Source organism: Gadus chalcogrammus, chromosome 8, assembly GCF_026213295.1.
Source record: "Gadus chalcogrammus isolate NIFS_2021 chromosome 8, NIFS_Gcha_1.0, whole genome shotgun sequence".
NCBI classification, from domain to species: Eukaryota; Metazoa; Chordata; class Actinopteri; order Gadiformes; family Gadidae; genus Gadus; species Gadus chalcogrammus.
This window is the reverse complement of record NC_079419.1, coordinates 2,056,800-2,071,445: the sequence shown is the minus strand read 5'-3', so window position 1 is coordinate 2,071,445 and position 14,646 is coordinate 2,056,800. Positions and strand designations below refer to the sequence as shown.

Sequence of the window (14,646 nt, the reverse complement as noted above, 5' to 3'; positions counted from 1 at the left end):
CAGGCCGTCAGTAGAAATACAGGCCCTTAGAGGAACTACAGGCCGTTAGAGGAACTACAGGCCCTACGGGCCAGTACAGGAACTACACTCCTCCGCACAAGCCTCCCCGACAGACGGTCATGGCTGCCGCTTGCCCCCCCGTACCCCTGCCAGACTTCGGGCGCACAATGCTTCTTAGGACACCGAGGCGCTAACATCCAGTGACTTTGACAGCACAAGCTGTCAAAGTCACTGGATGTTAGAGCCTCAGTCTGAGGGGGCTCAATGGCGTCAGCTCAATGGCGTCTTCCACCCCCCCCCCCCCCCCCCCCCCCCAAGGGGTGGTCTTTTTATTAATCCGCTTCCCACTCGAACATAAACTCACTGCTGTGCAAGGAACCATTTCTTCCCTCGGTTGTCATCTCCAGCTGAAGCCCTTGTTGGCCGCTGTCGTGCGGCTGTGTGCTAACCGATAGCTTCTGCATCCACTGTCAGGGGGCTTCACCGGGGAGCTATGATCTCTCCCTCAGATAATTGGTAACATGACGCTAGGGAAGGTAACATGAAGTGGGTCGCGGCCCCCAGCCAGCGGGGGCAGTGAGCCAGTCATTCACTGTGGTTAAAGAGCTCCTTTTTTGGTGTGTATCAAGTCCTCGCAGACAAGACTAATCCTTGGAATTTAAGAGCCTTGTTGCATTCACTCCATGCTTAGCACTAGCCGCACAGTTTATTTCACCACTATCTCTCCACTTTTCACTTCATCTTTGGTTTTAGTTTCCTGGCTGCCTCTTCCTCGATATCGTAATGATCTAAAGAGGCAGTCTTTGTTGTTTCAGAGTCCCCTTTCTTGTATCCTCTTCCCAATCCTGCTGGTTCATTCTTGTTTGGCATTTATTTAGGACCTGTTTTGGATGTATGTTGGGTTAGTTATTTCTCCTGCCAACCAAAACACGCACACGACAAACTAAACGACTTACCAACCGTTGTATAAGGTGGACGGCTGTTTTGTGTGTCGTGAACTCATATGAAACAAGTTTAAACTGAACTATGAAACTTTTTTACTGTAATTACTGAGCTAGAAAGTTTCCCAAGAAACGTGCCCATCCAGGTCAGTCAGTCAGTCAATCAAGAAGATCTTCCCTATAAAAAGTGTTATTCTGGTCAACTTTTCTCACCCCCAGACCATGTGAAAAATACTCGGACACTGTCATCTGAAAATTGGTACAGCTATAACCGTAGCTACAACTCAGGCCACACGGGGCAGCGGATGTTCAAACACATAGTGCAGCTTTAAACCGGAAAAACAATTTTAATGGTTCCCATTCAAAAGTCCTAAACAAGAAAGTCTCACTCATACAAATCAATCCACACTGCGTCTCATCAGCCCCCCCCCCCCCCCCCCTCTCTCTCTCTCTCCCCAGGTAACGTCCTGGCCCACCTGAGTCACTCGTTCTTCACCCAGAGCTTCCTGGGCAGCCGAGAGCACGGCGGCTTCCTGTACGTCAGCCCCTCCTTCCAGTCCCTGCAGGAGCTGCTGCTGCCCAACCCGCCCTACCTCTTCGGCATTCTCATCCAGAAGTGGGAGACGCCCTGGGCCAAGGTGTTCCCCATCCGACTCCTGCTGCGGCTGGGGGCGGAGTACCGATGTGAGCGGGGGTGGGGGGGAGGTGGGGCTGTTGGGTGTATTATTAGCATTGTCATGGTAGACCTCCTATATGAGAGGATATAGGTGGTAGACCTCCTATATGAGAGGATATATGGTAGACCTCCTATATGAGAGGATATAGGTGGTAGACCTCCTATATGAGAGGATATAGGTGGTAGACCTCCTATATGAGAGGATATAGGTGGTAGACCTCCTATATGAGAGGATATAGGTGGTAGACCTCCTATATGAGAGGATATAGGTGGTAGACCTCCTATATGAGAGGATATAGGTGGTAGACCTCCTCTATATGAGAGGATATAGGTGGTAGACCTCCTCTATATGAGAGGATATAGGTGGTAGACCTCCTCTATATGAGAGGATATAGATGGTAGACCTATATGAGAGGATATAGATGGTAGACCTATATGAGAGGATATAGGTGGTAGACCTCCTCTATATGAGAGGATAAAGATGGTAGACCTCCTCTATATGAGAGGATATGGATGGTAGATCGCTCCCAGCTTGTAAATCCTGCCTGCCAAATCCCACCACTGTAGAGAAAAGTCCAACAAAAATCCATCATTGCACTTGCAGCCCATCCCGTGGACAGCGTAAAAACCCAAATCTGACCCATTACTAATGGATGTGAGGGAGAGGCCCGGCTAGGATTTCACCTCCATTATTCTCAGCCATAACACAGTAAAATATTAACACATGAGGTCATTTAGAAATCTCAGCCCTCTAAGTCGATTGTCAGCCTGAAGAACCCTCCTGGTGTGTGTGTGTGTGTGTGTGTGTGTGTGTGTGTGTGTGTGTGTGTGTGTGTGTGTGTGTGTGTGTGTGTGTGTGTGTGTGTGTGTGTGTGTGTGTGTGTGTGTGTGTGTGTGTGTGTGTGTGTGTGTGTGTGCGTGTCTGTGCGTGCGTGCGCGCGCGGTGTGTGGGTGCATATGGTGTGTGTGTGTGTGTGTGTGTCTTCGCGCATGTGTGGGTGCATGTGGTGTGTGTGTGTGCACTGCACACTCTAGTATCAGCCAGCCCACCACGCTCTACTCATTAGGCTTTAAGTCTGAAAAGGGATTTTTTTTTTTTTTTTTTTTTTTTTTTTTTTTCATTTTGCTCCAACCAAATCCCCCTGTAAGCGAGGCGCTGCTGGCCTGGACTAAGCCCCATTCCTAGCCGCCCGTATTCACGTGACGGAATACATTAACAAAAGCCACTTAGATCTGTGAGGGCTGCAGAATGTGAACCTTAACACGCATTCACCTGTTTCAATATCTTTGAAGGCCCGGGCGCTCCAGTGTCAAGTGTGTACGAGTCGATCCTGTGAGGTGGACGCCGGTGTAGCCTATTTATAGTGTAATGAATGAACTGGTGGAGTAAGATGTAATTTCCCGGCTGTCTGCTGAGATAAGGCTTCCAAATAGGCTAATCTAAGAAGCTTTGGTTGCTGGTGCAACGCTGACATCCTTCCCTGCTCATGGATTAGAAGCTGTCCTCTGAAGTAGAGGAAAGCCTTTTGGTATGTGTGTGTGTGTGTGTGTGGGGGGGGGGGGGTGTGTGTGTGTGTGTGTGTGTGTGTGTGGGGGGGTGTGTGTGTGTGTGTGTGTGTGTGTGTGTGTGTGTGTGTGTGTGTGTGGGGGGGGTGTGTGGGTGTTGATGTCCCTGTTTCATTTAGTGGCACATATAAATGATGAACGCGGAAAAAGTGAGAATACATGGTTAAATAAAAAGGAGACAAGCATTGAGCGAAGTTCCATTTAATCATTCAATTTGAAAAAAAATAAACGCACAAATAAAAAAGCAAAGCACACAAATCAACCAACATCCGTTTCCAGTTGGGAAAGGATCATGCTTGCAGTAGGGTGTTCAACTCCCTGCTGAACCGTGTTCCATCCCAAACGGCCGTAGCCTGCCTCAAGGCCTTTTGTGTCATTTAGCAGACGCTAAATGACACAAAATAACAACGTCGGCAACAGGACGGCCATGCTTGCGGCCTAATTGCCCTGACGTTATTGTTTCTTTCCTTCCAGTCTATCCGTGCCCGCTGTTCAGCGTGCGATACAGGAAACCCTTGTTTGGAGAGACCGGCCACACCATCATGAATCTTTTAGCAGTAAGTTCTTGGCTTACAGACCCCTCTAGTCGGTATCTTCCATGACCAAAGGCGCAAGATAACGTTTAATGCGTTGAGTAGACGCCTTTTGGACAATTTAGGTCTTTTTTTTGTATCTACCATCAGTCCTCTTTATGATCGTGAAGTTAATTCAGTTGAGTGCTTTGTTAATCCCGATGGAAAATTATTCCTGTCAGAATCGCTCTGCTCAAGATAGAAATAATATCAACGCAGAATCTAAAGCATGCAATAACATAAGCAAATACAGAAAAATATGAAACGCATAATAAAGTAAAAATGCCGTTACTCGAATGCTGGAACACTGCAGATTCAATGGAAATATTAAATTTGGACCTCTGGAGAAAGCAGTCTCCAGCACGTCTCCTGAGTCTTTTCTCTCCGTCTCTGTCCTAGGACTTCCGTAACTACCAGTACACTCTGCCTGTGGTGAAGGGGCTGGTGGTGGACATGGAGGTGAAGAAGACCTGCATCAAAATCCCAAGCAACCGCTATAACGAGGTAGGTACCCTCTCTGTCGCTCTCCCGCTGTGTATCACGATGACCCTCGACCTCACAACCCTACTGTAGGGCTGCTCGATTATGGAAAAAAAAAACATACTCACGATTATTTTGGTTATTTATTCGGCATGCCTCTCCCAAAAAACCCTTTTGTTTCTGAGAACATTGAAATTTCGCCTTAAAAAAAATACACAAAATGGTAATAACTAAAATGTTGAAATCTAAAATAATGTATAGATTTGTATCCAGCTGTTCGGCACTTTCTATAAAACATTTGAGGAAAAAGGACGGAAAACTTGATTATATTACTTTTGTCGTCGTTTGACGCGGAAAATCGAAATCGAAATCGCGATCAAAATTTCGATTAACCGCCCAGCCGTACCCTACTGGTATATGTTCAGTAGCCTTAGAATATGTTTTTTTGGGTCAAGGATGGGACACACGCGACAGTCTTAAGTGTGCGTGTGTGTATAGGATGTTATAACACTACTCCACTGACCTAGCTCTTTATATTTGACTATCGCCCTGGAGGTTCAGTAGCAGCTGCTAACCCTTTTTATGCTGCTACCACCACCACTAAAACTACCACTAATACCACCAGCACTAATTCGTTACAGGCCATCTGTTAGAGCAATTTAGATTCACAAAACGTTATAGTCCATCCATTGGGACACAATATCCTCCTCGACATGGCTCATATTAAAACTCATAATTTGTAGCGTACTCGAAAAAAAATGGCATATTGCAACGTGTGTAAACTGAGACATGGCTGGTGTGAAGGACAAGCTTCATTTGTGATGCTAATAGGAACACCGAAACGCTCCTAATTAAATGACGCCCATCTGAAGGGAGCCACCCATCGACCGATGGCTTCCATCTTTTGGCGGGCGACGCAGTGACAGATCCCATAACCCTGACACAGTGACTGGAAGGGTGGGGACGCTTGACCCCCGTCTGAAGAGCGGCACGCAGCTCTCCGTTCATGACCCCCAGAGGGGAAACCTTTAATCGCTGAGCCCTTAGGTTAACATATCAAACGCCCGCTAAAAACTCAATTCAGAGCAGTGAAAGTCTTGGGTAGAGGCACACAGTTGGTCTAGAGCTGTGTGGGTGTGGGTGTGAAAAAAACAACACACTAAGAGTAAGAATATAAGACGGAAAAAAAAGTAGAATGTAATAAATAGAAGTTGCAGCCTACCAGTGTTTACACGTGCATCAAAGGACTTAACATAGCGTGTGCGGTTCGGTTGGAGCTCAGTGGGAAACGCGTCTTTCGTTCCCATATTCATGCGAGGAGTGGCTATGTCTCTCTCTCTCCACACTCTGTCCATAAAGGCATTTTGCTGCGGAGCACATTAACTCTGGGGGCAATTAGGCTTAGCCGGTGAGCGAGCCTCCCTCGGAACAAGTCATGTCATGCCTTCACCACCCCCCCCCCCCCCCCCCCCATACCCTAGGGGGACGGGTGAGTTCATCCTCCCCTCGTCTCCTTCTGTCCTTGCCAGCTGATGAAGGCCATGAACAAATCCAACGAGCACGTGCTGGCCATGGCGGCGTGCTTCAACGACCGCGCAGACTCCCATCTGGTGTGCGTCCAGAACGACGACGGCAACTACCAGACGCAGGCCATCAGCATCCACCACCAGCCGCGCAAAGGTCGGCCTCCTCCTCCTCCTCCTCCTCCTCCTCTTCATTCTCACTCTCCTCCTCCCTCACCTCCTCCTCTTCCTCCTCCTCTTCATCCTCACTCTCCTCCTCCCTCACCTCCTCCTCCTACTCCTCCTCCTCCTCTTCTTTCTCCTCCTCCTCCTTTTCCACTCTCCTCCTCCTCCTCCTCTTTCTCAGCTCTCTCCTCCCCTTTCTCCATTCTCTCCTCTTCCTCTTTCTCCACTCCCTCATCCTCCTCCTCCTCCTCCTCCTCCTCTTCTTTCTCCACTCTCTCTCTTCCTCCAGCCTCACCTCCTCCACCCTGACCTCCTCCTCCTCCTCCTCCTCTTCCTCGATGCTGTGCCTTTGTAACTTATCCCCCTCACTCACTCTTCACCCCGGGACGCTCCACAGGGGGGCGCTGTTGAGCCGGCCAATAAGCAGCGTGTGATTAACATTCATGTGTGCTCTCTCCCCCCCCCTCAGTCACTGGCGCCTGCTTCTTTGTGTTCAGCGGGGCTCTGAAAGCGTCGTCGGGCTACCTGGCCAAGACCAGCATCGTGGAAGGTGAGAAGTGCTGACGGGTCTGTCTGTCTGTCTGTCTGTCTGTCTGTCTGTCTGTCTGTCTGTCTGTCTGTCTGTCTGGCCGTATGGCCGTCTGGCCGTATGGCCGTCTGTCTGTCCCAAGGGCCGCTGGCTCCACACGGCTGATCGTTTGACCGCTCGTGTCACTGCAATAAGGTTCGATTAGTGTGAGGAAACTGATGCCTGACCTCCTTCTCCTCCACCGCCCCCCCAGACGGCGTGATGGTCCAGATCACTGCGGAGACCATGGACTCGCTACGGCAGGCGCTGAGGGACATGAAGGACTACACGGTGGCGTGCGGCAAGGCGGGCCAGGAGGAGAGCCAGGAGCACGTCCACATCCAGTGGACCGAGGACGACCACAACTTCAACAAGGGGTGGGTCGGGTGGGTCACGGTTGGGGGTGGTCCGGCTAGGGTTGGGGGGGGGGGGGGGGGTTCAGGGTCGGGGGAGTCCGGGTTGAGAGGAGTTACCGTTTGGGGGTGGGTCAGGGATGAGGGGGTCACGATTGGGGGGGTTCACAGTTGGAGGGGGGGGGGGGGGGGGGCTGGGGGGGTCATGGTTGGGGAGGGACGGGCGGTGGATGCATTTTGCAGTGTTGTTCCTCCTGGATCTCGCGAAATGATTACAATATTGTGAGTAAAACCAGCGAGTCATGTACAGCTTCGCATTGAAAGGGTTCTGTGCTTTGGCACGAGTACAAACACGTATAATACGCAGATCCGTATGTGCTCTTCTATCGTCGGATCAGAGCGTGCCGGCTTCTAACGTCACTTCAGGGGCGAATCGGGCGATCTGCTTTGCTTGAGGCCCTAGAGATTCGGAGTTTGATAAGGCCATTCCTTCAGCCCCATTACTGCTGTGTGCTCGTTGCTTCTTCTGGGCTCCTCCAGACAGAAGTTTTTATGTGGAAACACTTCATAATAATAATGACAAGTGGGGTGGCCAAGGAAAAGCACACAGAGATCTGCCCCGTTGAACCACAGTCACGTGACCAAACGGCCACCAATCAAACACCTTCATCAGCTTTTGGAATATTGAATACTATTGTATACAATAGTTCAGGGAAGATCATATTTGTCCTCATTATAGGGCTGGGGTTGGAACCCACAACCTACCCCAGTGTCTTTATTAAAGTGTGGGGGATATGTGAAGCAAATCAACGACTACATTCATGTTGTTTATTCTACAGCTAGGCAAATGTGAGTAACTCCGTGACATGCAAGCACGCCACAGTAATTAATCTGCCATAAACGCGCCACAAGGGGAACGCACCACGTGACAAACCAGCACTGCTGGAAGCGTTTTGATTGACAGCCTCATGCAGAATGGCATCTTGACAGCTGGTTTGACAGCCCCGTGCTGCTTTGTGTCAGGGAGACTTCACAGGTTCTTGCCCTTTTTATCTCATCGCTGAATGCGCGCCACGCCCCAGCTATGACATCGGTATGCCACTTTAGCACTCGCTGGCAGTAAAAAACTAAAACAATAAAGGTAATCTTCACACTTTGAGCACGCAGTGTGTGAACTCACCGACCCTTTAAAGGTGACATATTATACCACCAGGTGCGAGCGTGATTAGCCGTTACAGGACGATTTCTTCACAAGTGAGCGGGCGTGTCCACCTAGATGAATGACAGATAGATGAGCAACGTCTTCTACAGTCCACTGGGTTGGCTGGTAGACTGATCCATCCAGATTCCAGAGTACGATTTTCAATACTTGTAACGGCTAATCACAGTCACTATAATATGTCATCTTTAAACCCTAGGGGGTACAGCGCCCCCTTGAGGGTGAGCCCATGTGTTGTACGTCTAAACCTCCTGATCTCCCCACAGCGTGATCAGCCCCATCGACGGGAGGTCCATGGAGTCCATCACCAGCGTCAAGGTCTTCCACGGCTCTGAGGTCAAGTCAAACGGCAAGGTCATCCGCTGGACCGAGGTACGCCCCCCCCCCCCCCCCCCCCCTACTGGTCCTCTTTCCGGCCCTGGGACCTGTGTTTAGTCTGATAGGGTTCAGGCTGTTGGTCTCCAACGCTAAAAACACCTAACTTAAACACTTTTAAATTAGTTTTATACCCCCCACTACATTCACACAGAACTCCCGACTTTCCCTGGCCTACTTTGTTAGGGGGGGCATTTTTGTCTTGTTCTAACTATTATTATTATAATCATGAAAGTGAACTGTTTCTCTATTCTATTTTGTCTGCCACAATCTTCTCTAAAAAAATTATACGGCTGAAAAAGATTAAATAAAAAACACTATATTCTATTAAAATACAGTTGCTGAAACTGAAAAAAAAATGGCCAATAATATTAATAATGAATTCAACGTTGAACGTAAGTCTACCGACCGTTCAATAACAACGACGTAAAACCCCACAAAAAAATAGTGCCACCGTACAATCGGATTACCACGACCTAGACCCCGCCCCTACCCTCCCTTGCTCATGGTCAATGGTAATAGTGCTTTTTCTCTAACCAGTGGCCACCAAAAGCGCTTTACAATACTGCCCAACATTCACCCATTCATGCACACATTGCCACCTCGACGGCGGAGTCAGCCACGCAGGGCGACCGCCAGCTGGTCAGGAGCGGTCAGGGTGAGGGCGGCTAGGAGGAGCCGGGATCCAACTAGCAACCTTTAGCGGTTACTAGGGTTGCCGCGGTATACGGTATTACCGGTGTTACCGGTGTTGAGGCCAACACCGATTATTTTTTTTTTTCCTTTTTTTTCGGTAATTAAAAACAAATTCAGTAAAAATGAATAATATAATCATAATTAAGAAAATTAAAATATGTAGAATAGGCTACAGTTCTGTTCTGTGCGGAAGAGAATTGGCGCGCCGGGAATTGACGCGCTTCCTTACAAGACCGGTAACCATAGCAACGCCGGTAAACAAACCCCGCGAAGCCCAATCCCTACGTGAGCTCCCCGCGCTACGGCCATCCGGAGGCGCACAGAGCTTTTGGCCGTGATATTATGATATGTACAATTATATTATCCTTGGCGCGCTGCCAGCCGCTGTCACCGAGTGTGAGAGGAGAGTTGACGGAGAAGATGGCGGTTGACCTAGTTTCAAAGTCAATACCGTTTATACCGGTAATACCGGCGTTGACACGAGCGTATTACTCGGTGTGAAGATGTCCGCACGGCGGCGACCCTAGCGGTGACCGGCCCACTGGCTCCACCTCCTGAGCGACCTGCCGCCTGCTCACGGGTCCCTGGGTAGTGAGCTGTGTCTGCGTGCCGTGCCTCGGCCCCCCCTGCAGGTGTTCTTCCTGCGGAGCGAGGACCACCCGGGGGGGGGTCTGGGCGACCCCGCCGACCACAGCCGGCTGACGGAGAACGTGGCGCGGGCCTTCTGCACGGCGCTGGGACCCCACCTCAAGCTGCTGAAGGAGGACGGCATGGCCAAGCTGGGCCTGAGGGTCACCCTGGACACGGACCAGGTGGGTGGGGGGGGGGGGGACTGAGGCCAAGCTGGGCCTGAGGGTCACCCTGGACACGGACCAGGTGGGTGGGGGGTGGGGGGGGGGGGACGCCTGTGGGGGCGTGGGAGTTGTATCGAACCATGCACTAAAATTCAAGTTACATTGAATGTAAGTTATAGAATGTATCTTTCCATAAGTGTCGAGTTATCCATGTTGGGAATGCAGGTGGAATTCATCTTTCAAGGTTATTCTGTGAAAGTGACTTACTCTCCATTGCCCCACAAATGACTAAGTACCGGTAAATATGAATTTACTGACGAACACATATGGCTTTTCTTGCGGATTACATTCTAGTAAAACAGGGCTCAACAATAAGGAGCAACTAAAATGAAAAATATAATAAATCGTTTTTTCCGATCATCATCGATTGAGTTATGTTGGCCCCTCCCCTTGCCCACGTTGGATAATGCTTTGTGAATTATTTGATTTACTTTGATTTAGGCTTTGTTGTTATCTGATAACCACTAATAAAAAGGGGGTCAGAGAGCCGTGTAAAAGCTCTTCTCGCTCTCTCTCTCTCTCTCTCTCTCTCTCTCTCTCTCTCTCTCTCCCTCTCCCTCTCCCTCTCCCTCTCCCTCTCCCTCTCTCTCTCTCTCTCTCTCTCTCTCTCTCTCTCTCTCTCCCTCTCCCTCTCCCTCTCCCTCTCTCTCTCTCTCTCCCTCTCCCTCTCCCTCTCCCTCTCCCTCTCCCTCTCCCTCTCCCTCTCTCTCTCTCTCTCTCTCTCTCTCTCTCTCTCTCTCTCTCTCTCTCTCTCTCTCTCTCTCCAGGTGGGCTACCTGGCGGGCAGTAACGGCCAGCCCCTGCTGCCCCAGTACCTGAGCCACCTGGACAGCACCCTCATCCCCGTCATCCACAGCGGCGCCTGCCAGCTCAGCGAGGGCCCCGTCGTCATGGAGCTCGTCTTCTACATCCTGGAGATCATCTCCTAGGCAACGGCCGTCCCCGGGGCCTCTTTGTTTGTTCCCAGCTGTCTCTTTTAGACGCAACCGGGACCCCCTGGACAACGTGTGGGGGTCCCCAACGCCTCCTTTTAAACGCCTTGGTTTGCCCCCCCTCGTTGGAAAGGGTCACGGAGCCGGCACTGACTAGAGGGGGTCGTCATGCCAACGCCATCGCTCCTCGTGCATTCTGACTGTACGGACCCTCAGACCGGAGCGGGCTCGGCCTCATGTGTTTTTGGGATCCGGTTGGGACTGGTTGGCGAGGAGGACCGGACCCATTGGAAAGCGCTTGTTTCAGTTTGAACCCGCTTAAGTCGATTTGCCTTGGAGGCGGTTCAGCTAAGCCACGGCGACCGCACAGGTCACGGGAGAGCTTCTCTGCCCGTCATCTGATATATTATTGTCATATATATATATATATATAAATATATGTATATTTTTTAACTTATTGTAGCAACACGGGGCCGACCACCATCCACCTGCGTTGTGAACAGGATAAAACGCTACAAGCAGTCACAGAGACTTTCTGACTCAGGTTTGCACTCCCTATTCCCCCCCCACCCCTCCCCTCCCATAACGTTTTAAGTTCCACTGTGGGAGCCCATCTGTGAAGACCCCCTCCCTGGTAGCAACAGCAGACCCTCTGGATCACCAGAGGGGGGGGGGGGCGCGGCAGCGGAGCCACTGTCCAGCCCTCTGGTCATCGTCCGTCCGTGAATATCAGGAGGATCAGAGATGATGAGGAACCACCGCTGCAAGAGCACACGAGAGGGACCAGAACAAGTGCCTGTGCGTGTGTGTGTGTGTGTGTGCGTGTGTGCGTGTGCGTGTGCGTGCGTGCCGGTGGCGTGTCTTCTCCTGCACCGCGGTGCTCAGTGCCTGCAGCGAGCCGCTCTATCAGAACAACGGGAACCTACAGACTAACCCGGGCTTCACTCCTCCGACACAGGCTTTGTTTTCCCCGGACGTCCGCGACGCGCCCCCCCCGCGTTGTTTGGATTCTGCGTGTACATATTCTGTAGCCTCAGGGGGCGGAACCTCCTCTGATGAACCAGAGTTAGGAGGGTTAAAGCGGTCCGGGACACTGGAGGCCCGGCCTGTGCTGGGAGGGGTCGTCTTCAGACTGTAAAGGCCTTCTCCGGGGTCCTGTACGACCGGCCTGCTCACGTCAGCAACAACAAAAAGGTCTCCATGCTTTGTCAACTTGACTGTGTGACGCTAAGCAGGACGGTGAGGGAATGGTTCTGAACGCCAGTCACGTGGTCCCACTTTCTGAGCCTGGGTTGTCCACATCAAGCTGAAGGCCACTCAAAGCGGTGAGCCTGTGTGTTTCTATGCTGTGACCTCGTCCCATGCATGCAGCTTCTCGCAGAAGGACCGAACTTGTGCAAGCTGGGAGTTGAGGACGGGAATTTATGTGGGAGGGGCTTGGGGGGGGCTTGAAGTGTGTGGGGGGGGGGCATAACTCCCTGCTAGCATCAACGGCAGGAGTGCAGTTGGAATGGACTCTCGCCGCCTCGTTTTGTTTGTCGACATTTCAGTCAAACAGATGTTCTTTGTTTCAACACTTCCTAATCATACAAAGAAAATAACTGTCAAAAGCGTAAGGATTATTATAAATATATATAAATATCTATACGTGTGTGTGTGTGTGTGTGTGTGTGTGTGTGTGTGTGTGTGTGTGTGTGTGTGTGTGTGTGTGTAAAATGCAAAAGCAGTGCACTGGATTCTAAGCCATTTTACAGGAGAGATAAAGACTTCAGACCGAGGGATGCGGGCAGCCTGGGCCTTCATCCTGTAGAAGGGGGGGGGGGGGGGGGAGTGTTGATGGGCTCCATGGTAAACCTTAGGTTACCGCTTTGACGGGTTTAAAATGCCCCCCCCCCGATAACTCCACATCCCGGGCGCTGAGTTCCTGGGGGTGCACGGGGGTGAGGGATGACACCATCTCGCCTGGTCGCTCAACATCAGCTTGGCCCGCATATACACGTGTAGTCAGACTTTGACAACATTTGGCCATTTAAAACCCAACCCCCCAAAGCAATAGGAACCCTGTAGATCTGGGAAACGCTTTAAGGCTTCAGTGTTTTAAGTCTGCATGTGGGACGTCCAAAATCAACCACCCCAATAACCCTCAATTCTACACGGGCAGAGGTCTGGCCTATCTTCTCCTTCAATACCATGGACCTGATAGAAAACAAGAATGTATTTGTCCTTTTGCAGTAAAACATTATCTGTAAACCCTTTGTTTTGTGGGCAAACCCTGGCTGAAGTCTGTGTGTCATCGTGTGAACTGCATCTCCTCTCATGTCCACCATCACACAAGGGAATCTACAGAGGACACAACGTCGCCCAACAGCAATCCACAGGGAAAGGTATTGTGAAGCATTTTACTATATAGTAATCGTCATGTTGTCTCTACGAAAAGAAAGTCCACCTGCTATCCGCAGCATCCAAGACAATCACGTGAAGAACTGCAGAAGAGCCAACGCCTTGACGTGCGCACCCTGTCGCGCCACCCTAGTCTCCTCCTATCATCTCCGCCCAATCGGTGACCTGGACCGTAGCAGAACGCGACGGAACACGGACGGCTACCAATGAGGTGAAAGGATTATTGTACAAGGGGTCAAAGGTCAAGAGCGATGGTTCACTGGTCGTGTGTCCTCTAACCCCCCCACCTGGCCGGGCTGCAGTCGGGATCAGTCACTGTGTCTCCTCCACTGTGATGAGCTTACAGCAGCCGGCCACAAGGAGTGCGACTTGGTTTGTTTTTTACATTGGCAGAATCTGGACCGGGAATAGTGTGGACTTAATCTATTTTTCAATCCTTCCCAACCCTGTATTTTTTTTTTTTTTTTTTTGGAAACTTTGTTACCTTATTTTAGCGTTTATCTGATTTGTGCAATATCCCAGCACCTTTTTAAAAGGTGTGGTTTTATTTAGTCATGAGTAGCCTTTTATACAATCCAGTTGGAGGTCGTATCCGGATTGAGAAAGCTGCATGCATGCATTAACAAAAGAGCTGGCCATGGTGAAGAGCTATTCAACCTTGCATCTTGATAATATTTGTACATTGTGGATCAAATGTAAAATCAAAAGACAACCAATCCAGGCAATCCCTCCAATTACTGGGTGTTGTTAAAATCGTCTTTATTTTATTCATCTTTGACATCAGTCAAGAAGAACTGTACTACAAGCCAAAAAAAACTAAACATGTTGATCTCATTACACTACAAACATCTTCAATCGCATTCTTTAGTAAAAGAAACATGTAGTATATGTATAATAAAGACTTATACAAAATTGAGAAGATGTTTTTGTAATATTTTCGTCCAAACCTCTTAAACAGCGTCGTTAGACACTGTTTCTCAAAATAAGCCTATTTTCTTCTATGATTTAAGTGTGCAAAAATAGAAAACCCTTCATTGTAAAAGTTAAATTTCAATCTGTTTACAAATGCAATTTCGACTACATCCGATATCTTTCGTAAGAATGTAAGTCACCAAATCACCAAAGACTGAGCAAAGGAAGATAAAGACCAAAACCTTTTAAATAAAGCATAACGTTGAGATGTCAACAAAAAGTCATTGGAAAACGGTGTGAAAATAGCGACACGGTTGGTGATAACAGCGTGACAGCGCGGAGGTATAGGTTTAAATGAATCTGATTTGGCTCAAAGTCGGTCTGTTATGGACCGGTGTTAAGGAATTTGTCAGA

General features: G+C 49.8%; 1 protein-coding gene across 3 annotated transcripts in view; it reads left to right on the top strand.

Annotated features, from left to right (window-relative positions):
* LOC130387828 (zinc finger FYVE domain-containing protein 9-like) overlaps window positions 1–12,341 on the top strand; it is a 32,026-nt gene extending 19,685 nt beyond the window's left edge. For all 3 annotated transcript variants that reach the window (XM_056597115.1, XM_056597114.1, XM_056597116.1), the window contains 9 exons: window positions 1,401–1,625; window positions 3,658–3,740; window positions 4,155–4,259; window positions 5,765–5,915; window positions 6,393–6,473; window positions 6,706–6,868; window positions 8,330–8,435; window positions 9,767–9,946; window positions 10,756–12,341. In XM_056597115.1, coding sequence (XP_056453090.1) covers window positions 1,401–1,625; window positions 3,658–3,740; window positions 4,155–4,259; window positions 5,765–5,915; window positions 6,393–6,473; window positions 6,706–6,868; window positions 8,330–8,435; window positions 9,767–9,946; window positions 10,756–10,917 — 1,256 coding nt within the window. In that variant the 3' untranslated portion in view covers window positions 10,918–12,341. The remainder of the gene's footprint in view (window positions 1–1,400; window positions 1,626–3,657; window positions 3,741–4,154; window positions 4,260–5,764; window positions 5,916–6,392; window positions 6,474–6,705; window positions 6,869–8,329; window positions 8,436–9,766; window positions 9,947–10,755) is intronic.
* Window positions 12,342–14,646: the final 2,305 nt, after the last annotated feature.